This window comes from Mustela erminea, chromosome 18, assembly GCF_009829155.1.
Source record: "Mustela erminea isolate mMusErm1 chromosome 18, mMusErm1.Pri, whole genome shotgun sequence".
Taxonomy (NCBI): domain Eukaryota; kingdom Metazoa; phylum Chordata; class Mammalia; order Carnivora; family Mustelidae; genus Mustela; species Mustela erminea.
In genome coordinates, this window is record NC_045631.1 from 41,898,182 (window position 1) to 41,924,911 (window position 26,730).

The 26,730-nt window shown below is 46.3% G+C and overlaps 1 protein-coding gene across 3 annotated transcripts in view; it reads right to left on the bottom strand.

Annotated features, from left to right (window-relative positions):
- Positions 1-3,048: 3,048 nt before the first annotated feature.
- The window catches only part of STAT5B (signal transducer and activator of transcription 5B), a 68,601-nt gene continuing 44,919 nt past the window's right edge, over positions 3,049-26,730 (bottom strand). The window contains exons 3-19 of one of the 3 annotated variants that reach the window (XM_032320235.1): positions 24,378-24,534; positions 22,643-22,732; positions 21,358-21,532; positions 18,504-18,634; positions 18,083-18,234; positions 17,488-17,643; positions 16,885-17,064; positions 16,406-16,493; positions 16,203-16,325; positions 15,326-15,418; positions 11,749-11,955; positions 10,849-10,943; positions 10,616-10,746; positions 8,647-8,817; positions 6,565-6,616; positions 6,124-6,231; positions 3,049-5,606 (exon numbers count right to left, since the gene is read on the bottom strand). In XM_032320235.1, the coding sequence (XP_032176126.1) occupies positions 5,480-5,606; positions 6,124-6,231; positions 6,565-6,616; positions 8,647-8,817; positions 10,616-10,746; positions 10,849-10,943; positions 11,749-11,955; positions 15,326-15,418; positions 16,203-16,325; positions 16,406-16,493; positions 16,885-17,064; positions 17,488-17,643; positions 18,083-18,234; positions 18,504-18,634; positions 21,358-21,532; positions 22,643-22,732; positions 24,378-24,534 (2,236 nt within the window). In that variant the 3' untranslated portion in view covers positions 3,049-5,479. The remainder of the gene's footprint in view (positions 5,607-6,123; positions 6,232-6,564; positions 6,617-8,646; positions 8,818-10,615; positions 10,747-10,848; positions 10,944-11,748; positions 11,956-15,325; positions 15,419-16,202; positions 16,326-16,405; positions 16,494-16,884; positions 17,065-17,487; positions 17,644-18,082; positions 18,235-18,503; positions 18,635-21,357; positions 21,533-22,642; positions 22,733-24,377; positions 24,535-26,730) is intronic. The other 2 variants (XM_032320237.1, XM_032320236.1) reach the window with 2 other exon arrangements.

Genomic DNA, 26,730 nt, shown 5'->3' on the forward strand with positions numbered 1-26,730 from the left:
ACTCGTATGTTTTCTTCTAATCATTTTATAGTCTTAGCTCTTACATATAGGTCTTTATTTTTTGTGGTGATGAAATATGCATAAAGTTTACCATTTTAACCATGTAAGTCATCACCACCATTCATCTCCAGGACTTTTTCATCTTCTTAAACTGAAACTCTACTCATTAAACAAAACCCCCCCTTCCTCTTCCCCCACCCCAGCCTCTGATGACCATGATTCTATTTTCTGTCTTTATGAATTTAATTACTCCTAGTATCTAATATAAAGGCAACCATACAATAATTGTCCCTTAGCACCTAATTCATTCAGCATAATGTCTTCAAGATTCACCCATGTCGTAGCATATATCAGAATTTCCTTCCTTTTTAAAAACTGATATTCCATTATGTCTAGACCACATTTAGTTTATCCATTCATCCATTGATGGACATTTGTATTGTTTTCATCTTTTAGCTATTGCGAATAGTGCTGCTATGAACACAGATGCACAAATATCTGTTTGAGTACCTGATTTCCACTTTTTTCTGAGAAAATACCCAGAAGTGGAAGTGCTGGATCACATGGTCATTCTCTGTTTAACTTTTCGAGGAATCTCCATGCTGTCCTCACAGCAGCTGCCCTCTTTTTCATGGGCCTACCTGCAGTGCACACAGGTTCCAACTTCTCCACATGCCCTACCAGCTTTTTTGTTTCGTTTTGCTCTGACAAGGGCCAATCCAATGGTTAAGAAGTGGTATCTCATTGTGGGTTTGCATTTCTAATGACTGAGCATCTCTTGCCTGCTTATTGTCCACATGTGGACTATGTCTTTAGAGAAAGGTCTGTTCACATCCTTTCCATTTAAAAGTTCTTCCTATTGTAGAGTTCTTTATATAATCTGGGTATTAATCCCTTATCAGACATATGATTTATACATATTTTCTCCCAGTCTGCGGGGTGCCTAGTCACTCTGCTAACAGTGTCCTTTGATGCAAAGAAGTTTTCTTTTCTTTTCTTTTTTAAAATATTTTATTTATTTATTTGACAGATAGAGATCACAAGTAGGCAGAGAGGCAGGCAGAGAGAGAGGGAAACAGGCTCCCCGCTGGGCAGAGAGCCCGATGCGGGGCTCAATCCCAGGACTCTGAGATCATGCCCCGAGCTGAAGGCAGAGACTTAACCCACTGAGCCACCCAGGCACCCTGCAAAGAAGTTTTCATTTTGATGAGGCCTGATACATCTTACATTGCTCATGGTGTCATGGCCAAGAAATCATTGCCAAATCCAACATCATGAAGCTATCTATGTTTTTTTCTTAGAGTTTTATAGTTTTAGCTCTCACGTTTAGGCCTTTGATCCATTTTGAATTAATTTTTTTATTTGATGTCAGCCTCCAACGTCATTCTTCAGCATGTGGCTATCCAGCATCTCAGTATGGCTTGTTGAAAGGACTATTCTTACTCCATTGCGTGTAGTCTTGGCACCCTTGTCAAAAATCAGTTGACCATAGACACATGGGTTTCCTTCTGGACTCTGAATTCTATTCCACTGGTCCATATGTCTATCCTTATGCCAGTATCACACTATGTTGATTATTGTTACTTTGTAGTAAGCTTTGACTTGCTTATTGTGAAATGTGACTATTTCAACTTAAATCTTCTTTCTCAGTTGGTTATTTAGGAGTATGTTGTTTAACTTCCATGTATTTGTGAATTTTCCAGGGCTTGTTCTTGTTATTTACTTGTTTAATGAGTGGTTGGATTTTAGCGAGTCTGCCTACTTCCCACACCCCTCCAGAGTGTCGATTTTCACAGATGGGTCTCTCTCCCTGACCACACCCAACTGTTAAGCCGCAGGCACTGTTAGCTGATTGTTACCTATTTTTCAACAATGCTTTGGGGAGGGGCGCCTGGGTTAAAGCCTCTGCCTTCCGCTCAGGTCATGATCCCAGGCTCCTGGGAACGAGCCCCCACATCGGACTCTCTGCTCAGCAGGACCCTGAGATCATGACCTGGGCTGAAGGCAGAGGCTTAACCCACTGAGCCACCCAGGCGCCCCAAACCTCCAGTGTTTTTGAGAGCACTCTTAAGCTTGAATTTCTCTTGCAAAGGAAGTCCATTCCTTGGAGGATTCGAAGTTCTCTGTTCTAAAGCCTACTCTGCATACACATCTCCTAGCCCTGGTCATTTTTTAAAAAATATTTTGAGTGAATGAGAAAGCGTGAGTGGGTGGTGGGGGCAGAAGCAGAGGGAGAGAGAATTTCAAGCAGGCTCCACTCTGAGCCCAACGCTGGGCTCGATCTCGGGACCCGGAAATGATCCTGGCCTCCTTCATCGCCAGCAGCTGCCTGCTCTTGTCTCTCTGGCCGAATGCCTCTCTTTTCTTAATTCTGTGTGTTCTTTAGAGGAGTCAGCTCAAGTTAATTGGTGCCTTTTCTCCGTATTCTCTGGTATTCAGTAACGGCCTCAGGATAACTTTACTATGGCACAAGCCAATATCCTATCATGACTGGTTGTGTGGCTGTCTTTTCCCAGCCAAAATCCTCTTGAGAACGATTTCTTGTCCTACATACCATGCCCTGTGCAGGGTGGACACTTGAAATGTGCTGAAGTTTAAGGATGAACTTTCTTTTATTTTAAAGATCTTATTTATTCATTTGAGACAGAGAAAGCACGTGCAGGGGGAGCAGCAGAGGGAGAAGGAAAAGCAGGCTCCCCGTTGAGCTGGAAGCCCAGTGCCATGGGACTCGATCCCAGGATCCCAAGATCATGACCCAAGTGGAAGGGAGACGCTTAACTGACTGAGCCATCCAGGCGCCCCAAGGATCAGCTCTCTAAAAGGAAGAGTGTGGTATCAGGAGGCAGAAGATAACAGACTATCATTCTAATTTTTAAAACAGGCAGTTCAGAAATGCCCCCTCTGCCATCAAAGCTGAAGACATTCTCTCTGAGGCCAATTCCCAACTAGTTCTGCTTTTCACAGTCACACTGATGATTTTGAATATTTCCCTATCAAAACTACCCTCTTTCACCACCTGATGGAAAAAAATAAAAACAGAACTCAGTATTGTCCCTTCAGAGGAAGAAGTCTTTATTATAACATAAAATACACAATTTTGTGACTGCCCCAAATTGTACACAATACTTTTTTGATGGCTATATACTAATCTGCCTCAACACTAAAATATATATCTGAAATAATTTCACAAAGTTTTAAAAAGAAAAATTATAAAAAGTATACTTCTACTTTGTTATATTCACTTTTAGTCTCCCCATCCCCCTACAAAACCCTGCACATTCCACACATTGAAATATTTTGATGACATGTGTGTGTGTGTGTGTGTGTGTGTGAGTGAGAGAGAGCAAGTGAGAGGCAGAGGTGTGCAACTTGCCGGTGCCTCTTCTGTGGTTTGCAGGAATAGGGAGAAAAGAGAAAATATAACGCAGACAGCAAGCACACCTTTACAGTCAAAAATCTCTCCCATCTCTAGGCACCGCCTCAGGAAAACTGAGGACAGCTCAGCAATTGTACAAGCACAGGACCCCTACGCTCGGGGCAGCCACACTTTTCAGTACCCGCAACCCCAGTGCCAACTGTAAAGGGCAAACTCTGCCCTCAGCATTCCCGGGGGCTGGGTCTGGTCCAGGCTGAAGGGGTGTCAGGCCCCGCCTGTCAGGGCCCCTGGAACTCCCAGCGCAGCACTCACAGGCCAGTGTTGGTGAAGCCCGTGGGACAGGCAGGTCAGGGTCCGAGAACGGTCCGGCTTCCTTTTCTCCTTTCCCCACCGCTCACGGTAGAATTTTAATCAAATCTTGAGGGGCATGTAAAGGGCTTAGCCGCATCCTATGTCAATGCTGGTATCATGGAGGGGTCGGCCTGCTCCTCAGAGGCAGAGAGAGTCTACTGCCTGGCATAGAAAAATAAATCAGTGTATGAAACCAAGCCAGGGCAAACAGCAGCTTTTAAAAAGTCATCTTCCAATAAATAATTTACTACAGAGGAATATTTTCCTTTAACATCAAAACACTGATAAATTCAGAAGTCATTTTTGTAAAAAAAATATGTTTATTTACTCACATGTATAAAAATAAGGTTTTTAGGACCATTCTCTCCTGGGTGCAGTCACTGATTCTTGGGGGGGGGGCAGGGGTGAGTGGCCTTGTAGGCCTACCCCAAAGCTAGATCTGCTTCCCTCGCTTCCCACCTGACTGCCATAGCCCATTCCTTCCATCTGATAGAAAGTTATGGAAGAAATTGTGGACAACGTTATACTGAAGCTGTTTTCATTTTGTTTTTTGCAGCTTACCAAACATCCCAGGAAATCCACTGACTGCATTTCCCCAAACTACCAATGCCCGGCACCTGGCAGCCCGTACCAAGTGGGCAATGACACCGAGGAACATGTTGGCCCTGGGTTCACACTGCATTCCTGCCACCCCCTCCCCAAGACAGCCCGTATGAACAGTGAAGGGAAACAAGGTGACTTGGGTATGAATGGCACAGGACCCGCCACAGGAAGAAAGAACTGTGATGTCTCATGAGGGTGGGAAGAGGAAAACAAGAAGTCTCAATTTAGAAATAAAACACCACCCTGTGCAAACAGCCGTCATCAGTAAGCCTCGCAGTAACCACACTTGGGCAGAAGGATGGGCAGACTGGAGGGCAGATGTCCCAGGGAGCAAGGCAACTTTCTCAGCGCCTATGGGCCTTCCACTCTAGCCATGACACAAAGGACGTCAGTGTCGTAAGCTGTAGTGACATGACCCTCTCTCTAATTCATCAAACGTGTGGGTGCGTGTATACACACAGAGAGCTGAGCAGAATTCCACAGAGTGGAAGGAAGGAGGGTGAAGGAGAGAACATGTAGATGGGTTAAGTGTTATTTAAAAAGCCACTACCCATCGGACAACCCATGACCTCCCTTGCCCCAACAATCACTATACGTTCCCTCTTTACCCATCCCTACCCAGGAAAACAGGGGTGGAGGAGAGGGAAGGCGTGAGGACGGCTTTCTTTCTCAAAAGGCAGTTTGTACGTTTCAAAGGAAAGCAGAGAGGATCACGGTTATATATCAATTGCTTGGCAGACACAGTGACAAACCTCACAGAGAGGAGGTACTTTCTCCTCCCTATGTCCTTCTCTTACTTGAGCAGACACGTGGCCAAGTTCCAAGGTTTGTGGAACTACTGCCTTTTTGCATAAGGTTGAAACAACCACAGCCTCTGTTTGTGGCCCCAATGCTGCAACTGAACTCTGCACAGCAAGGGGGAGAAACAGCCCAACGTGCAAACTCACACACGCGCGTGTGCACACACACACATTCACACACTCCCTTCACTGGTGCCACCATGCACAGAAACACTAAAGTCACAACTAGTATTAACACTTCACATTATGAGTATTGTTTCCAAAGAGAAGCGATTCATGGAATTAAAACATCCACAAGAGTAACTCCTCTGGCGAGGACGAAGAAGCAGACGGAGACGGGGTGGGGGGGTCACGACTGCGCATGAGGGATCCACTGACTGTCCATAGGTCGGCCTAAGAGCTCCTCCACACGCCGTGCCACATCCATTGTGTCATCCAGATCAAAGTCCCCATCGTTGTCAAGAACAGGGTCAGGGCTTCGAAGGAAAACAGAAAAGATGACAGGAAGGGAAAGGCTGTCAGAGGCCGATGATGAGCAGCAGAGATCAACCCAAGCCCCAAACCCTACCAGGTGAATGGCCCAGGCTTGCCTAAACCCCCTGCCTAGGCTTCGTGGGAAAAGACACTCATGATCTAAACAGTGGTGAGTAGAATCCTTTGCTATCTGGACAGAGAGACTCAAACTACAATACCCACCCAGCTGTCCCTAACGCTGGCTGTCCACATACCTAAAGCCCATCTGGCCCTCACACAGAACAAGAAAAATCTCCACTTTGGGAGAGGAGAGTATAAGACATTTGCCCAAATGCACTCTAAATTACCAATATCTTCTGGTCAAATCTGTCTCCCACCTGGGTACATGCTAGAGCCCAGCCTGGGTGATCTCAGACCCACCGGAGACCTGGGGCCTTTCGCCCACTAGCCTTCAGGATGCCCAGCCTGAGACCAGGTGCCCAGTTCCTCCCCGCAGAGCCCCATCAGAACACCACCTACTTCTGGGGGTACATGTTATAATGAGCAGGGGGGCACACGGCTGGGGAGGGGGCCTGGTCCATGTAGGTGGCGCTGGCCCCGGCAGAGTCTGCAGATGCATTCACAAACCTGCAGGAGAAACACAGCAGAGCCTTAGTGGCCTCCAGGCAGCAGGTGACCTGGGGAGGGCTTGGGGGGACATTTTTACACCTTTTTTGGGGGTGTGGAAGGACAAAGTGCCCACCGGGCCTGGGACTCCAGCTGGGGGAGTGGGGCCCTGGGTCCTGGTCCCACTGAGACTAAGCCCAGTTCCTTCTCCAGGGCTAAGCCAGGTTTTACGCAGGGAAGGAAGGGCTGGGCCACGCAGTGCCGGTGAGTGGGAGGAACAGGGCTGAGGGGAGAGTGGCTTAAGGAGAGAGAAAGGAGGCAGCAGGAGACCAGAGCCAGACCCTGGGTACTTACTCAGGGACCACTTGCTTGATCTGTGGCTTCACATATCCATCCACTGCTTTAGCTGCCAAGGGGGGGAAACAGTGATGAGAAGCAAAGTTCTCAATGAAATAAAAATGCAACCTCCCTTAAGAATCACATCTTTTCTCTGGATAGTACACAACTACCTCATTCTATCTTAGGATCTGATACAAGCACTTAATATTTTAATTTGTTAGGAGGACCTGGTCTAGAAGCCTTAATACTAAAAGTGTAAATTAAAATATCTTCTGAGTTGGCTTGGATGTGTTAATAAATTCTTCAAACCACAGAAAACATGTACTTAACCACAAATCCAAACCAAGCATTAATTGTACACTAAGTATAAAAAGAAAAAATATTTTAAAAGTTAAAAGTTATAGACGCAGCAGAGTGATAAGGATTTGCTTTGTGATAAGGATTTGCTTTGTGTCCCAGGGAATAAATCGAGGTGAGCAGAAGAGGACAAATTTTCAATCACAGAAAGAATGTTGTTATAATTAGAACTGCCCACAAAAGAAAGGGGCTGTCTTGGGAAAAATTGATTTCCCATCACTGAAGAGCTTTAAGCGGAAGATGTACAAACACTTGTCAGGGGTTGTACCGAGAAATCAGAGAGGAATGAATCTGACTTGATGGTCCCCATAGTCATTCTGAATATCTCCTCTTTTAGGAAAGGGAGTATCAGTCAAGTATCTGTGTGCTCTTTTGTTTCCCTGCACTCTCTGCGTTTGGGGTTAATCAGATGGTCACTCATCCTGTATTGTCCATGCCCTGTGGCTGGTTAAGAATGCTGGTGTGGGGGCGCCTGGGTGGCTCAGTGGGTTAAGCATCGACTCTTTATCTCTTTTTTTTTTCTTAAAAATTTTATTTATTTATTTGATAGAGAGAGAGATCACAAGTAGGCAGAGAGAGAGGGAGAAACGGGCTCCCTGCTGAGCAGGTCTGTAAATACAATCTTATAACATCACTTTAATGACTGCATAGAATTCCACTGTATGTTGATTTGATGTTATTTGAGAGACATACAGTTTAGGTTATTACAGTTTTCTGTTATGAATTAATATCGAGATAACCTGGCGTACCTGGCTGACTCATTCATTAGAGCATGCAACTCTTTTTTTTTTTTTTTTTAAAGATTTTATTTATTTATTTGACAGGCAGAGGTCACAAGTAGGCAGAGAGGCAGGCAGAGAGAGAGGAGGAAGCAGGCTCCCTGCTGAGCAGAGATCCCCATGTGGGGCTCGATCCCAGGACCCTGGGATCATGACCTGAGCCGAAGGCAGAGGCTTTAACCCACTGAGCCACCCAGGCGCCCCAGAGCATGCAACTCTTGATGTCAAGATCCGGTGTTTAAGCCCCACGTTGGGGGTAGCTTACTACATACATTCGTACGTACATATATACATGTGCACGTACATAAATAAACTAACTCACTGAGATAACCTGGTGCATGCATCCTGTTCGACTATTTCCCTAGGATAAATGCCTAATCTGTTCCAAACTTTTCTGGAAATTTTATAATTAATACAGAATACTTTTATGAACAGAAACACTAAAACCATCTGTTTTGAAAAACAAGTTTTATCTTTTTAAAAAAATTTTATTTATTTATTTGAGAGAGAGAGAGAGAGAGAGCGCGAGAGAGCAAGCAGGAAAAGCAGCAGAGAGGGGAAGCAGATTCCGCACTGAGCAGGGAGCCTGACATGGGGCTCAATCCCAGGACCCTGAGATCACGACCTAAGCCAAAGGCAGATGCTTAACCGACTGGGCCACTCATGTGCCCCAAATTTTATCTTTCTAATTTTACTTGATCTAAGCTTGTTTTAAAAACAATTTGAAAAAAATAATAATAAAAGCAATTCATTCCCTTCCATTTGATATTTGGGTTAGCAGCAGATATGATCGAAGAGTATATATAGTCTGGGATTTACAATTCTCCTGAATAATGCTTGAACACCAATAACTAAATACTAATTGTGTACGTGTTTTTGCAAGACAGACACACATACACACATAAAACTAAAAGAAAACGAAAATCACAACAAAACCCAATCAGAGCACGAACACCGTTACCAGTGGCAGGCTCGCACGGAACTGGTGTGTAGTATCTGGAGTACACTTCATCTTTTGGCCGATCAGGAAACACATAGATGAGGTAATTCAGGTCCCCCAAGCGGTCGGCCAGGGACCGGATGGAGAAGTCTCTGGTGGTAAAAGGCATCAGGTTCCAAAACATCCTTTCCTCTAGAATAATAAACAGAATAATCATATTCTAAGCAGATTTCTTTTTTTTAATTTTTTATTTTTTTTATAAACATATAATATATCTTTATCCCCAGGGGTACAGGTCTGTGAACCGCCAGATTTACACACTTCACAGCACTCACCATAGCATATACCCTCCCCAGTGTCCATAACCCCGCCCCCTTCTCCCAACCCCCCTCCCCCAGCAACCCTCAGTTTGTTTTGTGAGATTAAGAGTCACTTATGGTTTGTCTCCCTCCCAATCCCATCTTGTTTCATTTATTCTTCTCCTACCCCCGTAAGCCCCCATGTTGCATCTCCACTTCCTCATATCAGGGAGATCATATGATAGTTGTCTTTCTCCGTCTAAGCAGATTTCTAAACAGAAAATCTTAAAACCCAAATATACTACAAATCAAAGCTCTATATTAGAACTGTCCCAATAAAGATCTCTATTTAAAAATAGCCACAGGTTGTAGGTCACCTCGTTGGCTCAGTCTTAACAGTTAAGCGTTTGACTTTTGATTTCTGGCTCACGTTGTGACCTCAGGGTTGTGGGATGCATCCCCATGTTGGGCTCCACCTGATAGCAGGGAGTCTGCTTGGGGATCTCTCTCCCTCTGCCCCTACCCCTCTCCACTCTCTCTTAAATATGTGAATAAATCTTAAAAAAAAAAAAAAAAAAAAAAAGACCAAATGAGGTTGTGGCTCAATTATTTAAGAAAGCCACGGGGAGATAAGCTGGTAGGCACTTCCCTAGAGATCCATGATCTCAGGTAGTTTCATTCAAATGGTTTTCAGTTCCTCTGTAGAAGAAATAGTTCTTACTGACTCCAAACCTTGATCCCTGTACAAAAGTACATGAGAGAGCCAGGAAGCATGTCCACATCATGCAGAGGCTGCATGAGAGCTATGAAAAGCTGCTAGTATCTTTAAGTTGCAAAAAAATGAGTGAGCTACCCTTAACTTATTGTGAGGATCAGAGAAAAGAATTGTTCTTGGATGGAAATAGTCAGTGGCCATGGCTTTAAGTTGATTAGGATAAAGGAATAATTGAAATAGCATATTACTCTGGGGCACCTGGGTGGCTCAGTTGGTTAAGCATAGCCTTTGGCTCAGGTCATGATCCCAGGGTTCTGGGATTGAGCCCTGTATCAGGCTCCCTGCTCAGCGAGGAGCCTGCTTCTCCCTCTCCTCCCTGCTGTTGCTCTCTCTTGCTATCTCTTTCTCTCAGATAAAATCTTTAAAAAAAGTAAAATAAAATAGCACATTACTTCCAGTCTAATGACTCCCTAATCATCCAAGTAATTCTTCACTGAAATAAGCTCTGGTTCAGTAATAAGAAGGCAGACATTTCAAAAGGGAAGCAGCTCAGATTGTGGACAGAACGCTGTATGACAGGTAGCCACTTCACCGTTACACAACTGTCTCTCAGAATTAATAACTGTGTTCCCCATGGTATGATTTTATTAGCTGTTTTGCTACCCCAGCTGCACCATGGTGACCCATTTGCAGGCCCTTCATCAGAACTGACCCCATAATTAGTGCTCAGTAAGTCATTTGTTGAAGTAATTTTACAACAAAAGCAGCTAACTAGAACCATATTTTAAAGATTTTTTACTTATTCACTAGAGATGGGGGAGGGTAAAGGGAGAAGCAGACTCCCTGCTGAGCCAGGAGCCTGATGTGGGGCTTGATCCCAGAACCCAGAGATCATGACCTGAACCAAAGGCAGATGCTTAACCATCTGAGCCACCCAGGCACCTCCAAAATATGTTCCAAAAAGGAGGGAACTCACGAGAATCAAACTTCCAAGCAATGGTGATGCCGCCAATTTCAGAGTCGCTGAATCTCAGCAGGAAAGTCCCATCAGGCTTGTTAATGAGTAGGTCATGGGCCTGTTGCTTGTTCACGAAACCCAAAATAGCCCTGGATCACAGAGGCCAAAGACGAGAAACAGATGTGATGTTTTAACAGCAGAAAGAAGAGCTTCATACTCTATTGGCTGACTTAGGAAATGACAATTCTCACCCATCATTCCAATGAGGCTTGAGATGTTTTTTTAACACTTCCATCACACCATCGAACCACTGCCAGAATGTGTAATTTCGCCCTGGTAAATTCTCCTGGTTGGAGATACAACAATGAGCACAAGAAGGCCAAGTGTAACACCTAGAATATTGCCTGCGAATACTTAAATTGAAAAAAATTAAATGAAAAACAAACATCTACACTGTCAGAATCATACAAATAAACATGCTTGTCCAAGTTTTACCAAATGGTCCTACCGTCAAAAACCGGGACAGAGAGGAAGACAGAAGGGAAAACAGAGAAGTTACCAACCCCCAGTGGCCCCCTGCTACAAACAACTTCACTTGGATTTGGGCTGACTTGTCCTTTGCTTTTATGAATTAGGACACTTAAAACACCTGGGGATGGAGGTGTACGCAAAGAGAAACAAAAGGTGGATTGAAAGTCAAAGATGTGACAGGGGACATCTCAATGACCCGATGCTGGGGGAGACGCTTCCTCCCTCAGCATTCCCTCTGGTGGGCTGAGGGCCCCACGGTAGCCTGGCTCTGCAGGATTATGTAGCAGGGAGCATCAGAGAGTCCATGGGAAAGAACCATGGACTTCTGATCACAAAAAGCTTTACTTCTTGTGAGACATGCTCTCATTTGCTTTGCTCTATTTCCTTTATAAAGGGAAAAAAATCTACTAGCTGCACACAAAGCCCAGTTTACTTAAATATTCAAAGACCGAATTTTCTACATAAAAAATTATGTGCTTATCCATCTGTTCAGGAGCTTCCTATTACGTGGGGCCCATTTTATTAGAGTCATGAAGAACAAACGCTCCGGGCTGGAAGCCTCCGGAAGGCATCTAGTTTGGAGGGACTGATCCAAGGGCAGCTGGCGGCAGGTCCCTCACCCTGTTGAACTGGGACCAGGACACGGACATGCCATTATAGTCTTCAAGGTGGCTGCTGCTGCTGTTGAACAGTTTCTGGGCCAGGAACACGAGGTTCTCCTTGGTCAGGCCGCGGTTGCTCTGCACTTCGGCCTTGAATTTCATGTTGAGTGCCTCACACAGCTGCGGCCACAGCACTTTGTCGGGCACAGCGAATGGCACCCTGCCCTGAGGCGGAGGGAAGCCAGAATCTTATGAGAAAACAGTTGCATGATTTATTCACTCAACCCGCAAAATGAAAACACTGATGGCTCAATGCCGTTACAAACATTTGTCTCGCTGAGCCTGAAGATAAATTCTAACTTTTTTGACATAGGCAGCTCTGTGAGACAACTTAGGAGGTACCCTCAAGCTCTCTATGGTGTTCTGTAAATGAGCTGCTGAACCTCCAGTCTCATCCTATATTCTAAGAGCCACAGAACCAAAACGGGAACCAAAGCGGGAACGGGACTCAGACTGGTTCTCTAGCGGCAGGCAGAGAGAATTGTGTGCGTACTCATGCGCACGTGTGCATAAGTGTGATCCTTGAACCCAGCTCAATGTGAAAAAATTTTATGTGGAAGAATGGAAACGGATTTGGACCACTTTTAATTGAGAAGCAGGTTATAATATGGATTTTTAATAAACTGTTTTTCATCCCATTCAGACATGGTACTTCATTTTATTTTTCCATTATTACAACATTTTTGGGGGGAATAGGCAACAGAATCACATAATATAAAATTTTAAAAGTATGGAAGGGTATACAGTGATGTGTCTTTTTTTTTTTCGTTTTAAGGCTTTATTTGAGAGAGGAGAGCAGCAGAAGGAAAGGGAGAAGCAGACTCCCTGCTGGGCAGGAAGGTAGATGTGGGGCTCAATCCCAGGACCCTGGGAACATGACCTGAGCTTAAGGCAGATGCTTACCAGGCTGAACCACCCAGGTGCCCCCTGAAGTCATTTTCTTAACTCTGTGTCCCAGCAGCCCAGTTCCTTTGCCCAGAACATATAATCTAGTTTATTGTGTATGCCTCCAAAGATATTCTATGCATGCCGGGAAATATATATAACTTTTCCTTTTTAAAAATATAAATGGGGGCACCTGGGTGGCTCTCTCAGTTAAGCACCCGACTCTTGATTTTTGGCTCAGGTCATGATCTCAGGGTTGTGAGACTGAGACCTGCATTGGGTTCTATGCTCAGCAGGGAGTCCGCCTGAGAATCTCTCTCTCCCTTTCCTGCTATCCCTGCCTCCGCTCACGTACTCTCTCTCTAAATAAAAACAAAATAAATAAATAAATGATTTGAATATATATATATGTACCTATTTTTATATATTATTTATATATATTATATATATTACATATATATAATAGCATATAATCCACATGTTCTACCTCTCCCTTTTCTCACTTAATATCTGTAAGACCTTACATTAGCACATAAACACATGTTCTTCTGTGGCTGCTAAATATTCCAGAGTATGGAAGAACAATACTATAGTTAGCCAGGCCCCCATAGATGGACATCTATGTATCAGCCCAGTGATCTTCAGCTATTACAAACAAGTCTGCAATGTACTTATGTCATCTGACACAGATGGAAATATATCTCTAGAATAAATCTCCACAAGTATGTATTTATTTTAAAAGAGCACAAGATGTACACTAGTCATTAACACAACTGAAAATGCTAAAAATGCTTATTTATTTAGGTATTGCCTAAATTTAGGCAATTTATTTAGCAATGACATGTTGCAAGAGCTGCCAACGTGACACGAGGAATGAGCTTGGACAGGCAGGGCGGGGAATGAGAGGACAGGCAGCAAAACCTATCCAGGAGGCTTATGAGGACTTGCTGCAGGCAGTTTTAAGAGAAGCCTCAAACTCGGGATCTGCAGAATGGGCATGGGAGAATTTCTGTTATAAATCTCACCTTTGCAGCAAAAATACTGTTCTATAAAGAGGACTGTTTTTTTGTTTTTTGTTTTTTGTTTTTTTTTTAGATTTTTAAAAATTTGTTTATTTTAGAGAGAGAGCATGAGAGGGGAGAGGGTCAGAGGGAGAAGCAGACTCCTTTTGAGCAGGCAGCCCGATGTGGGACTTGATCCCGGGACTCTAGATCATGACCTGAGCTGAAGGCAGTTGCCCAACCGAGCCACCCAGGGGCCCCTGTAAAGAGGACTGCTGAGAGAACTCACTGAGAGTCTTCATGTTAGAGTATGTCAGAGAAGGACATAATTCTATATCCTGAATGCCAACCAGAACCTTTTATCAGGCTTTCATGGAGTATGTGCTGCTGGAAATGTGTGATACCGAGAGCTCTTCCTAATTAAATGTTTTATTTTTTTTTATAGTCTTTTTTTTTTTTTAAGATTTTATTTATTTATTTGACAGACAGAAATCACAAGTAGGCGGAGAGGCAGGCAGAGAGAGAGAGGAGGAAGCAGGCTCCCCGCTGAGCAAAGAGCCTGATGTGGGGCTCGATCCCAGGACCCTGGGATCATGACCTGAGCTGAAGACAGAGGCTCTAATCCACTGAGCCACCCAGGCGCCCCTAATTAAATGTTTTAAAGATGCTCATCAAGCGCACATGAGTGGACGGAGAGTGTTTGATGCACAGATCCACAAAACCACGTTCCTGCCCTTAGACAAAGCATCTCATTCTTCGTGAGCTGGTATGAATCACGGAACCTCAAGTTTGGAGAAGACATGAAACAGCACCCTCATCGAATGGAGGGAAGAGGGCAGGAAGCAACTGCCAAACTGTAAGGAATGCTCTGAGAGGTCTACCTTCTGGAGTCCTAAACTCCACTCACATCTGACCCAAGGATTTATTTATTTATTCATTTATTAAAGATGTTTATTTATTTATTTGTTTGTTTGTTTGTTAGAGAGAGAGAGAAAGCACGCGCGCAAGCACTGGCAGATGGAGGCAGAGGGAGAAGCGGGCTCCCCACCGAGCAGGGAGCCCGATGTGGGACTCGATCCCAGGATGCTGGGATCATGACCTGAGCTGAAGGCAGCTGCTTAACCAACTAAGCCACCCAGGTGTCCCTGACCAAAGGATTTAAAACACTATTCACTAAACAGTGACTACGTGTCAAACATTTTGTATTTTGTATGTTACCTAATTTCATTTATTATTTTTTTATATAAACTCTGTGCCCAAAATGGGACCTGAACTCATGATCCCCAGATCAAGACTTGCATGCTCTCCTGACTGAGCCGGCCAGGTGCCCCTGAATGTTACCTAATTTCATCTTTCTAGCAGCACTATGGACCACTACTATCCCTGTGGTACGGACACTTGGGGAAACTTAGGCTCAAAGAGAGAAAGTGAATTCCCTGTGGTCACAACGTGAGGAAATGGTGGGGCATGAGTTTAACCCTTGGCCAGATTCCAAGCCCACGCTCTTTCCATTCTCCACATACTCTCTACTCTGCCTCCCACTACAGAAATCTGCGCTTTTCTATGCTTTTCTGGGAGAGAACACATGAAAGAGATTCATGACACCAGCGTCAGGATCTTAGACCCACAGGCTCAGGGAATCCACTCACAGGCTCTGCAAAAGCATTGTCCCAGAGGACGGTGGCCGTCGCATTGTTGTCCTGGCTGCCATGGACGATCACCACCACTGGGAGGGACAGGGTCTAGAAACACAAAAGAGAAAGGCTGAGTGCCAAGAGTGACACGTTCCTCTCTTGCTTTTCTTTTTCTTTATCACAACACGTTCATTCTCTCTTCAGTTTCAGTAAGTGTCACACTCGAATAGAAAACCTGATTGGCTCCAGGAATCACAGGACCCTTCACAGTGGTGCAATCTTAGAAATTTTAGATATTTTAAGAAGTGTTGGCTTAGATACTTCTGAAGGAGGCAGTAAGGTTCTCAAAAGGAGAACAAGAGAGAAAAGAGAAAGAGTATGGAGTATTTCTAGAAGAAAATAGCAAGTAACACATGTCTCAGAATTACTACAACTGTTACTCAAAGTCATCTGGAGTGATGTTTCCCTGATTCATTCCTACCTATATCTCCAGCTATTTCTTCTTCTTCTTTTTTTAAAAAAGATTTTATTTACTTATTTGACAGAGAGAGAGATCACAAATAGGCAGAGAGGCAGGCAGAGAGAGAGGAAGGGAAGCAGGCTCCCCGCCGAGCAGAGAGCCCCATGTGGGGCTTGATCCCAGGACCCCGAGATCATGACCTGAGTCGAAGGCAGAAGCTTAACCAACTGAGCCACCCAGGCACCCTCCAGCTATTTCAATTTGCTATTTCCTGTTATTGCAGAACTTAAGAGAATCTAAGACACACAATTTTAAGGATGACGCCTCCCCACTTTCTGTCCACTGAAGGTTAAGACACTATGTGATCAAAACAATTCTTTTGTAATACAAAGTACACACACACACACACCACACGCTGAGGGAGGGCTTTACCTTGACTTGAAAAACCAGCTCATTTCCACCAACACTGAACTGTGATTCAAACAGGATTGTAAATTTTTCTTCTGTTACTGACTCTGCTCCACGACGGTCAGACCTCTTAATTCGTTTCAGGGACTGCAAAGGAGACAAATAAAAAAGGTTAGAGCCCTCACACAACTAGGGAAGATTTGTTCTTTTCCTTCCCCCATGCTCACCATGTTCCTGAAGTGCGCGCTGAGGGTGCCGGTGGCCTGGTGATACTCCATCACACAGCAGTTGTTCAGAATCTCACCACTGTAGTCACTGCAGAGCAGAAAGAGACTAGACACAATACCCTCGCAGTGTGTTAGTAAATGTAGGGTAGAAAATATATTAGGGGGGACCCAACAAAGAAGGTTGTAAAAATGGATATCATTTAAAGGAAATGTTAGCTCAATAAAATATATAAGATATAAACATACATTAACATAAAAGAAATGTTCTTGGATATATTCCTACCAAATGAATGAAAATCATGTGCTTTTTCCACAGAAGGAAAGCCTGTTAGCTTTTTCTGAGCCAGAAGAGGCTAGAAGGGCTCACAGGGCTCCTAAAACGACTGGCAGCATCCAGAATGCTGACTAGGAGGCTGGAGCACATTGTTCCTGTTGTAAAGCCTTGAAAGAGCCAGACATGATGGGGAGGGCACGCGTACTTGCGGGTGTTCTCGTTCTTGAGCAGCGACTTGGCCTGCTGCTCGCTGATGATGGTGGCCTTCACCTGGGGGGGGTTCATGTGCACGTTCAGCTTCCCGCCCACCAGCAGGCGCACCGTTGCTGCAAACTTGGTCTGGGTCTTCAGGACCTGAGGGGGCTGCTTCTCAATGATGAACGTGCTGCGGGGACACAAGGGACCAGACCACACATGATGCTGACTCAGGGGACAGGGTCTGCCCACAGACGTGGGGAGGCTACCGGGGCTCGGCAGGCAAAGGAAGGGCACACGGCACAGCTCCTGTTCCCAGGGAGGACACCGAGAGTCAGAAGAGGTGGTGGGAGGGGAGGCAGTGACATGACTCAGCAGCAGGCCCAAGCTGGGGGGCGGACAAGGGTAGTCCATGGAGCGTCCACAACAGAGACTGGGCAAGGTCAACATCAAGCAGCCACTGCAACTGAGGACAGAGAGGGATGGGGACCCAAGGCAAAAGAGACAAGGATTCGAATGACAGCCTCCCTACCACAACCCCGGTGGGCAGAGCATCCCTGGCCTGCTCCATGCCAACCACCCAGGGGCTGGGCGTACTGGAGGCAGCAATCACCTGGTCACCAGGGCGGAGATGATGTCTGTGATAGTGGCGTTGACCTCAGCCAGCATCTCCTCCACTGGGCCGGGGATGGGCAGCTGCTGGCAGAGGTGCTCAGCCCTGCGGATCTGCTGCCGGTTCTGCCAGATGATCTCGGCCAACTTCTCACACCTGCACGGGAGCCCCAGGCCACCGGGAGGACAATGGTATCACCCCACGCCCCAGGCTCGAGGCCGAGAGGCCCCAGTCTGGGGAGAATGCCCCAAGACCCAGTTCCTCCCTCCTCCTGGAAGGTTCTGCACCTCAGCCACCACTCCTGACCCGGGAGCAGAGTGCTCCCCGCCTTTGAGGAACACAGAGTTGCGCGGGACCAGCACCCCGGAACTGGTCCGCTCCGCCTGAGGCTTCACTCTGTATACCCAGCCCTGTCCCCTCCCCAGCACAGGAACTCCCTTCCTGGGTACATGGCACATGATGGGGGCCCCAAAGCCAGCATCAGGAGCCAGAACCCTCGGTGAACTAAGCCTTGCTGCAGCACAGAGAGAGCTGACTGCTCAAGGAGTCGCCAGAAGCAGTGCCCCTGCCCCCAGCCACCCGCAAACACCATTACCAGGACTGCAGCACGTCCAGGCTGCCCTCGGGGGGCCCTCCGTTCCCTGCCAGCTGTTGCCGCCGCTTCCACTGGATCAGCTCATCGTCCAGAATGATGGTCTGCTGCTTCCGCAGCAGCTGCAGGGTCTTCTGGTGCTTCTCGGCCAGCTCCTGAAGGCAGGTGGGGACAGCAGGCCCTTCTGGGTTCCCACAGAACAGCCCTCACTTGGGAGGCAGGGCTGGGGACCAGGCCCCGTGCACAGGCCCTCCCCTCTCCCAAACCCGCTCTGCCTCGCATGCTCCCCACAGGAAAGAAGGTTCTGGCCTCCAGCTCTCCAGGGTCCCACTCTCCTCCCAGCCCTAGCTCTCTCTCGGGCTCCCCGGATGGCCCAGGATGTGGACCTCCGCGCTTGGGAGCAGAGGACGCAGACCGCACTTACCACGCGGTACTGCTGCAGTGTCTGGGCCTCATGCTGCAGCCAGGCCTCCAGGGACACCTGCTTCTGCTGGAGGGCAGTCTCCCGGCTCAGACGCTCCTGGGGACTCAGCTGGGCCAGCCCGGCAAACTGAGCTAGAAGAGGCGATGGGACACCCGCGACCATCATTTCCTGGCTTCCTGCAGGAAGCCCAGTAGAACACCAATACCTGTTCTGGAGGCAAGGCCCTGAGGGTCTGCCCAACATCGGACCGATGGCTACTTGGGGCTCCAGCAGCCAAGAGAGCCAGACCTAAGCGGGCTCTGGGCCCTGTCCTCTCGGCCCTGGCCTCTCGACTGTGATCTCCTCTTTAGGGACTGTACAGATGGAAGCCTGGGGGCAAACACTCCCTAGACCTCCCTTCATCTTAGTCTACACAGCTGCCTGCGCAGACCTCCTCACGCCACTCGGGGGTCCAGCGTGGAGCCTTGCTGCCTGGTTCGATGTGTGCCCTCACTGTTCACTAACTGAGGAACCTCGGGCAAATCATTTCCCTCTTCTGGGCCTCAGTTTACCCATGTGCAAAATGGGAGAATCTTGGCCCCTGCTTCGTGAGTTGACAAGGAATAAGTAAGTGATGATCCACCAAAGGCTCAAAGAACCTCCTGGCTCGTGGGCCCTAAAGGTCAGAGCTGGTCCTTCCTGGGCAGTAGCTTCCAGTGCAGGTTACAGGGTGCCAGAGACAAGGGGCTGTTCAGTCCCACCCCACACAGAAGGACCGCCTAGGGAAGCCCCTGCCCCATAGGCTCTGTCCCCCACCAGGAGCCCAGGAGCCTCTCCTCTGGAACAAGGGGTTTCTCCAAGTGCTGGCAGGGGCCTAACATGTTGGTTTGTCCAGGCTGGGTGACCGTGAGCTCAGCGGACCAACCAGAAGGAGACAGAGAGGCACAGACAGGCACACACAGGGACAGAAGGAGAAGGTGGCGAGAGGGAGGGAATGTCCAGCGCCCACTGGCAGCAACACAGAAACAGCAAGATTCTCTCAGGACAGGGAGGCAGCTTCTCTCCACGCTAGCGTGGTGCTCTCATCCATGGCACGAAGAGGGAGTCACGGAGGCCTCCTTACCGTTCTACAAAAAATCTATTATGAAATACTTCAGACCCAGGGAAGGTAGAAAGAGTGATGCAAGGAACATCTGTGTATTATAACCCAGCTGAAGAAACCACAGAGAAAGCCACCTGTATGTCCTTCCCTGCTTGCCAACCCATCCCAGCCTCCAAAGGTAACCACTGTCCTCCACGCTGGGATTATCACGGCCTGCCCAACGTCTTGCTTAGTATTCCAGTGTCCTCACTTGGGCTGAGACAGGAGATGGGAGCATCAGCATGTTGTGGTCAAGGGCCATGTCACACTGACCGAGGCCCTGCCTCATGGACACACAAGCTGGGACAGATGAAAAGGAACTCGAGACAGCCCGGGAAACCCTAGCACTGGAGGAGAACTGGAAATACGGTTCTGATCCCATAACTGGGGACTGAGAGAGAAGACTACCGTCCAGCCGTGGCACACAGCAAAGTAGTCCTGAGGCCACCTCAGAAATCCTGCCATCCACGGGGGTTGCTGGTGATTCCACACCTGGGTCCAACCTCCCTAAGCGAGTGACCCACTTAGGTCTCTCCTGGCACTTTGTGGAAGCTTCTGGAAGGGAGGTCAGGAGATGGGAGGCAATTCTCTGCTTCACTGGAGGGAGCTGAGCCTTCTCTTGCACAAACAGAGCAATAAGTTTGCATTTCTGATGAGTCAACTTGATAAATGAGACTGAACTGACATTGTATGATGGGTAGAAACCCAAAGCAGAATCTAATGCAAACCTATAAATAGGAAATAGAAAACCCAAGAAGAGGACTGGAAGAACTATCAGCCATCAAAAGCTGGGGTAGAACTGACAGCCTGAATTTTCCTATTCTCCAGTCTAGGAAGAGGGCCACCCTTTCCCTGAGGTCAGTCTGAGATGGATTCAGATGGAGGAAGACATGCTGGAACAATCCCACCAACATTTACTCAACACCTGGTATGCGCGAGCCTGAGGGTACAGAGGTATAAGACATAATACCTTCTCAAAGACTATATTCTACTGAGGGAGATGGAGTTATTAATAAATAATATCAAGACAGCTGTAAGACTGACCCACATGCAGAGTCTTAGAGAAGCACTTGGATAGAGATGGCTATGCGTCTGTATAGCCGGGTTGATCAAGCAGAGGCTTTTCAGAGATTCTCTGCAGGGCCTGCTTGCAGGGAGAGGGAAGTTAAAGTCACCCTGTCAAATTCCTACACAGTCAGTAGGGGGCCCCAGTGGGGACCCAGAACCTACTGATGAAGTTTTCAATACCCAGGTACCTAGAAGGATTTACACAAGGAAGGGGAGCTTTGTCCTTTAGATGCCAGGACAGCCTCTGAATAAGCACACAAAACAGCATTAAACATTTGTCATTACAAACACTACTCTTAGCCCTTATAATTTCTCTGCTTAGAGAATTTAACATTTCAGTAAAGCAGCATTTATGAAACATCAACTATACACAAAACTGTTTTTTTACTAGACTGTGAACTTCTTCCCACAGGTGGAAATGTCTTCCCCAACAGACCAGGAAGAACATCCGTGCGGGAAACCTGAGTGAGACCCACACTCCCTGAAGGCAAGCTTGTGACCTCTCTTCCTTCCTAAGCCTCCTCCTCCCTGCCCCAACCTTAGGCAAATTCCTGCTACTCGAAAGAAAGGAGAAAGCCTCTAAACAGAAACCTGGTTCTCTTCCAATCTGACCTGAACTTCCTTCTAGCCCTCGTGACACACACTGCCTGGCCATGCAGGCCTCACCCTGGATCCGCAGGCTCTCCTGATACTGGATGATGAAGTACTCCTGGGTCTGCTGCAGCTTCTTCAGTTCATTCTCTGTGTCTTGTGTGACCAGCCGCAGCTCCTCAAACGTCTGGTTGATCTGGAGGTGTTTCTGGGACATGGTGTCAGCAAGACTTCCAACCGGAGAAGTACCCTGGAGACAGAATGGGGAGAGTGCAGGCCACAGTGAGGATGGAAGAAAACCTTATGAAGGAAAAGCCAATGCTAGCACCTCAAACCTGGCTGAAATCCCAAAAGTGGAATTTTGAGTCAGAGGAACCGCACACATCATTTGTGAGAACCAATGAGGAGGACGGGAGAAAAGGAGGGAAAATAGGTGATCTGGCCAACTGCGACACCTTCTTAAGTCACAGTAGAAATTTCGGGGCGCCTGGGTGGCTCAGTGGGTTAAGCCTCTGCCTTCAGCTCAGGTCATGATCTCAGGGTCTTGGGATCGAGCCCCATGTCCGGCTCTCTGCTCAGCGGGGAGCCTGCTTCCTCCTCTCTCTCTCTGCCTGCCTCTTTGTCTACTTGTGATCTGTCTGTCAAATAAAAAAATAAAATCTTTAAAAAAAAAAAAAAAAGAAAAGAAATTTCTGTGACAGTCTGGCCTCCACCAGAGTCACCCAAACAGGGTCCACCTAAGCCCTCTTTGGAGAGAGTACATCCAGGAGTTACCTAATGATGGTAACCCCTCGTTCCACATTCGTTCACCGACCCGATGCCATGGACCGTGTGAGGTGCTGGAGACACAACGGGGAACAAGGCTGTGTGAACACACATCATCTGTGTCCTCACTCAAGACCTTCTTGTAACTGGGGGAAGAGGCTGAACCTCTCACAGTCAGCATCGTAGAGACCCCCAAAATGAAGTTACAGGGGAGGCATCAATAAGGCTTTTATGGATCCAGCCATTTAGGTGACCTGGTCTCGGCCACTCCTTCAACACTTGTTTGAAAGGGGGCTCAGCAAAAATCCTTCTTAAGTAATCTCACCTGAATATGAGCATGCTTTACTCAAAAACCATTCAGTTGGGATTAAATTATTTTACACTTGTCCACACTGTTTTGTGGTGATAATCTCATCAAGATTATAGATCAGTTAAGATGAGACCATTCTATTACTTTTGTGCCCCTTAGGACAGTGCTCTGGTTATACAGATACAAACAGATGCACACCAAATTATGTTAAGAAATCTGGGTCCAGAGAGAAGTGGACAAGGAAGGACTTCCCAGCTCCTCTCCCCATACCCACGGGACACTCACATTGTTGGCTTCTCGCACCAGCCTCTGCTCATTGTACAGAATATGTCGGATGCAGCGGACCAGCTCCATGGGACAGCGGTCGTACGTGTTCTAAAAGAATCCAACAGCAGACATCACTTTGTTCCACACCATGTTATGGGGCCTAATGCTACCTCAGTGCAGGGGTGAGATTTTATAAAGGAGGAGACTCCTAGAGACATGATGGCATAATCACAAGCAATGCTGCTCCTCTAATAATAATGGGGGAGGAGAAAAGTATGTCATAGGAAACCCAATTACAATGAGAAGGCAAGATTATTTTATTTCTTGCCTCTTAATTTGCCTAAAGTGCTAGGGCATCATTCTTGGAAAAAGGATACATAAATTTCAAGAGGACCATGTCAGAGGAGAAACTGGACACCATCTTGACTGAGTAATCAAAATTACGACCACCAATGCAGGAAACATGGATGGTGTATGTCTCTAGATGTGATATCCTGAGAGGGACACAACATCACTTAATCTAATTTAAACATCACTGAATCTAACGAGGAGGAGACATCACACAAACCCAAAAGGAGGTCCATTTTATCTTTAAAAATAGACAAGGGGCACCTGGGTGGCTCAGTGGGTTAAAGCCTCTGCCTCCAGCTCAGGTCATGATTCCAGGGTCCTGCAATTGAGCCCCGCATCGGGCTCTCTGCTCAGCAGGGAGCCTGCTCCCCACCCCATCTCCTGCCTCTATGCCTACTTATGATCTCTCTCTCTGTCACATAAATAAATAAAATCTTAAAAAAAAAAACAGACGAGCCAAATTATTTTAAAATGTCAATGCAGGGGCACCTGGCTGACTCAGTTAGTAGAGCATGCAACTCTTGATCTTGGGTTGTGAGTTCAAGCTTCACATTAGGTGTAGAGTTTACTTAAAAATAAAATCTTAGGGGGAAAAAAAGAAAAGGCAATGTAATGAAAGACAAAGAGGTTGAAATGGTTCCAGATTACAGGAGATTAAAGAGACACGACATGGACGCCTGGGTGGCTCAGTTCGTTAAGCGACTGCGTTTGGCTCAGGTCATGATCCCAGGGTCCTGGTATCGAGTCCCACATCTGGCTCCTGGCTCAGCAGAGAGCCTCCTTCTCCCTCTCGCTCTGTCTGTACTCTCACTCCCTGTTAAATGAGTAAATAAAATCTTAAAAAAAAAAAATAAAAGAGGGAGAGAGAGAGAGACAGGACAACCGGATGCAATATGTGGTCCTGGGCCAGAGGGAAAAAAAATGCCATAAAGGTTATTATTGAGTCAGTTAACAAAATGGAAATATAGATATGATTACCTAAGAGTGTTTTGTCAATGTGACATGTACTGAGACTGATAACTGTACTACAAGCAGGAAGAGAAAATGCACACTGAAGCACTTAGGGGCAAAGGGACATGATGTATGCAGCTTACTCTCAAGTCACAAAAAATGTGTGTGGAGAGAGACGGAATATAATAAAGCAAATATTAACAACGGGTGTTTCTGGGCCTATGTAGGGGTTCTTTGTATCAATCCTGCAATTTCCTATAAATTTGAAATTGTTTTCAAATAAAAAGTTTAAAAATACAAGGCTACAATCCCAAAATCATACAATAAGAACTTTATACACCTAACATGTAACACTGGGTTGAAGCAGAGAAAGAAAAGCTCCATGGCAAGTACTAAATGGAGAGTCTCTCCTAGGGAAGGGAATTGAGCGTGAGCCCTCGTTCACACCCACCTGGAGCTGCGTAGCATAGTGCCCCAGCTTGATCTTCAGTAAGAACCCATCCTCCCCGACTTGGTGCTCCGCCTTCTTCTGCAGCTCCTGCACCAGGCCCTCCAGGAGCTGGGTGGCCTTAATGTTCTCCTGTGGATTATCAAGATCTATTGAGTCCCTAGGGGAAAAAAATTACATACATATGTATACATACATGCAAATACAGTCTCAACGCATCACACCTTTTCTTTAGCTGAAGTGATTTCTTCATAATGCTAATGGCAAATTTCAGAAAACAGTCCAATTCAAATTGTCTAGATGCCTATATTAATCTATCCCTAATCCACTAATTACCTGACTGTATATATTTCCTTTCTTTTCTTCTTTCTTCTCTCTCCCTCTCTTTTTCTTTCTTTTACAATGTACTGCCCTTTCTCCTTCCTTCTATTGACTTGCTCTGGTGCTTACACTATCTGCTGGAAATGAAGGGAAAAGGAAAGTGCTTCGTGTACTCTGAAGGAAACAAGGGCTCTGATAACTTCCTATTTATAGTTACCCCTCAAGGGTGTAAGGGGGCACAAGGTCAAGAATGTTCTACATGCTTCTGCCAGCCTTGACTAGTTCTGTGTGTTGCTAATTTCACACAGTACTTCTTACAGTAAAGACAGGTGCAATAACACTGACTGCCATTTCTAAGGAAGCCTGGAAATGAGTTATAAAGACAGAAGGTGCCTGCAGGCATTGACACAAGTCACTGGTCGCAGGTCTGGGACCTCCAAGCAATGCTAACTCTTCCAGTGACGCAGAGAAACCACTCTACAGATTTTGTACTAATTCAGAGCCGTTGAACTGGTGACAGGTTGGACAGTTTCCCGCCTTCCCTCTCTTACTTCTCCTCTTTATTCCTTCCTTTCTTCTCTCCTTCCCCCACTCCCCTCACCAACTCTCTTTTTTCAAACAATTTAGGCAACAATTGCTATTGGGCAGTATTGAGTTGCTCAACTCAGCTCGCTGAAGAAACGAAACAGCTGTCAGATTGAAGTAACGTTCAGTTACTGCTGACAGGGTCTGGAGCCAAGTACGAGATCTGGTGGTCGCTAAAGGCTGCACCTCTACACCCTGAAGTCAGTCAGCAACTAGTCTCAAAGGCTCAAGCAGGTGTGCCCAAACGCTGATGATAACGTAGCTCAGTGAATATACCCACATCTGTACTCTGAGAAGGCAGTAGAGAAAGCCAAATTTTAAATACGTATCCTCTGTACTAAGTAAAGTTAACGTATTAAATGAAAGCCTGGAAGGAATGAAGGGCAGCCTGCACCTCTGTTTCCACTGGCAATAATGCTCCTCATCTGAGGAACCCACTCTTGAGAAGATCCGGTCTCTGTGCAAAACTCACAGAAACCATGTACTGGTTCTGGCACTTGAAAACTCAACTCTCTAAGTAAAGTGGGGGAAGTGGGGAGGCTTTCTTAGCTTAAACATGAAGAAATGAACATCTTTTTAAATTAAAATCTTGGGGCACCTGGGTGGCTCAATGGGTTAAAGCCTCTGCCTTTGGCTCAGGTCATGATCCCAGGATCCTGGGATTGAGGCCTCTGCTAGGCAGGGAGCCTGCTTCCTTCCTCCTCTTTCTCTGCCTGCCTCTCTGCCTACTTGAGATCTTTGTCTGTCAAATAAATGAATAAAATCTTTTAAAAAAATAAATTAATTAAAATCTTTATGTTCTTAAAAAAACCACGCTAAATAAAATTCAGGTTTTTTTTTTTATATCAACAGTCTTTTAACATTCGTTCGATAAGAAACTACATGGGGAATCTACTAAATGAAATTTTAAATCACCAGAAACTTCCTACTAATGTTTTTCTGAACTCTCCAAGTCATTAAAACAGAAAAGAAAATGAAAAAAATGGAAAAGCGCTAGACAAGGTGCAGCTGATGTGCTTATGTTTAGCTTGGTTTTTTTCTCACTTCATTACAAGAGGTTGAGATTTTTTAAATTGCCCAGAAAATTGCCTTCCTTTGGTGCTCTCTAGTTTCCGACCAGAAATCTGCTACTAACACAGAACTGCAATTACTGCAAGGTGGCAACACTGACAGGTACACAAGCCTGCTTGGACAGTTGTAGAGTGGCCTCTTGTCCTGGGCTCTGCAGGGGCGGACCCCGCCCTGCCCACCCTGCCACCCCCCGCAGAGGCCTGGAGCAGCTGATGAGCCCCTCAGATCAGAAGGACAGGCTGCTGGCCACCCAACATGCTCCCAGGCCCTGAGCAGAACAGGCCCTGAGCCTGCAATAACGTCCATTAGAAAGCTAAGCTCTGTTGTCAATCTAGTGCATTATACTAACTCTGAAAGAATTTAAAAATAATTTTCCCTC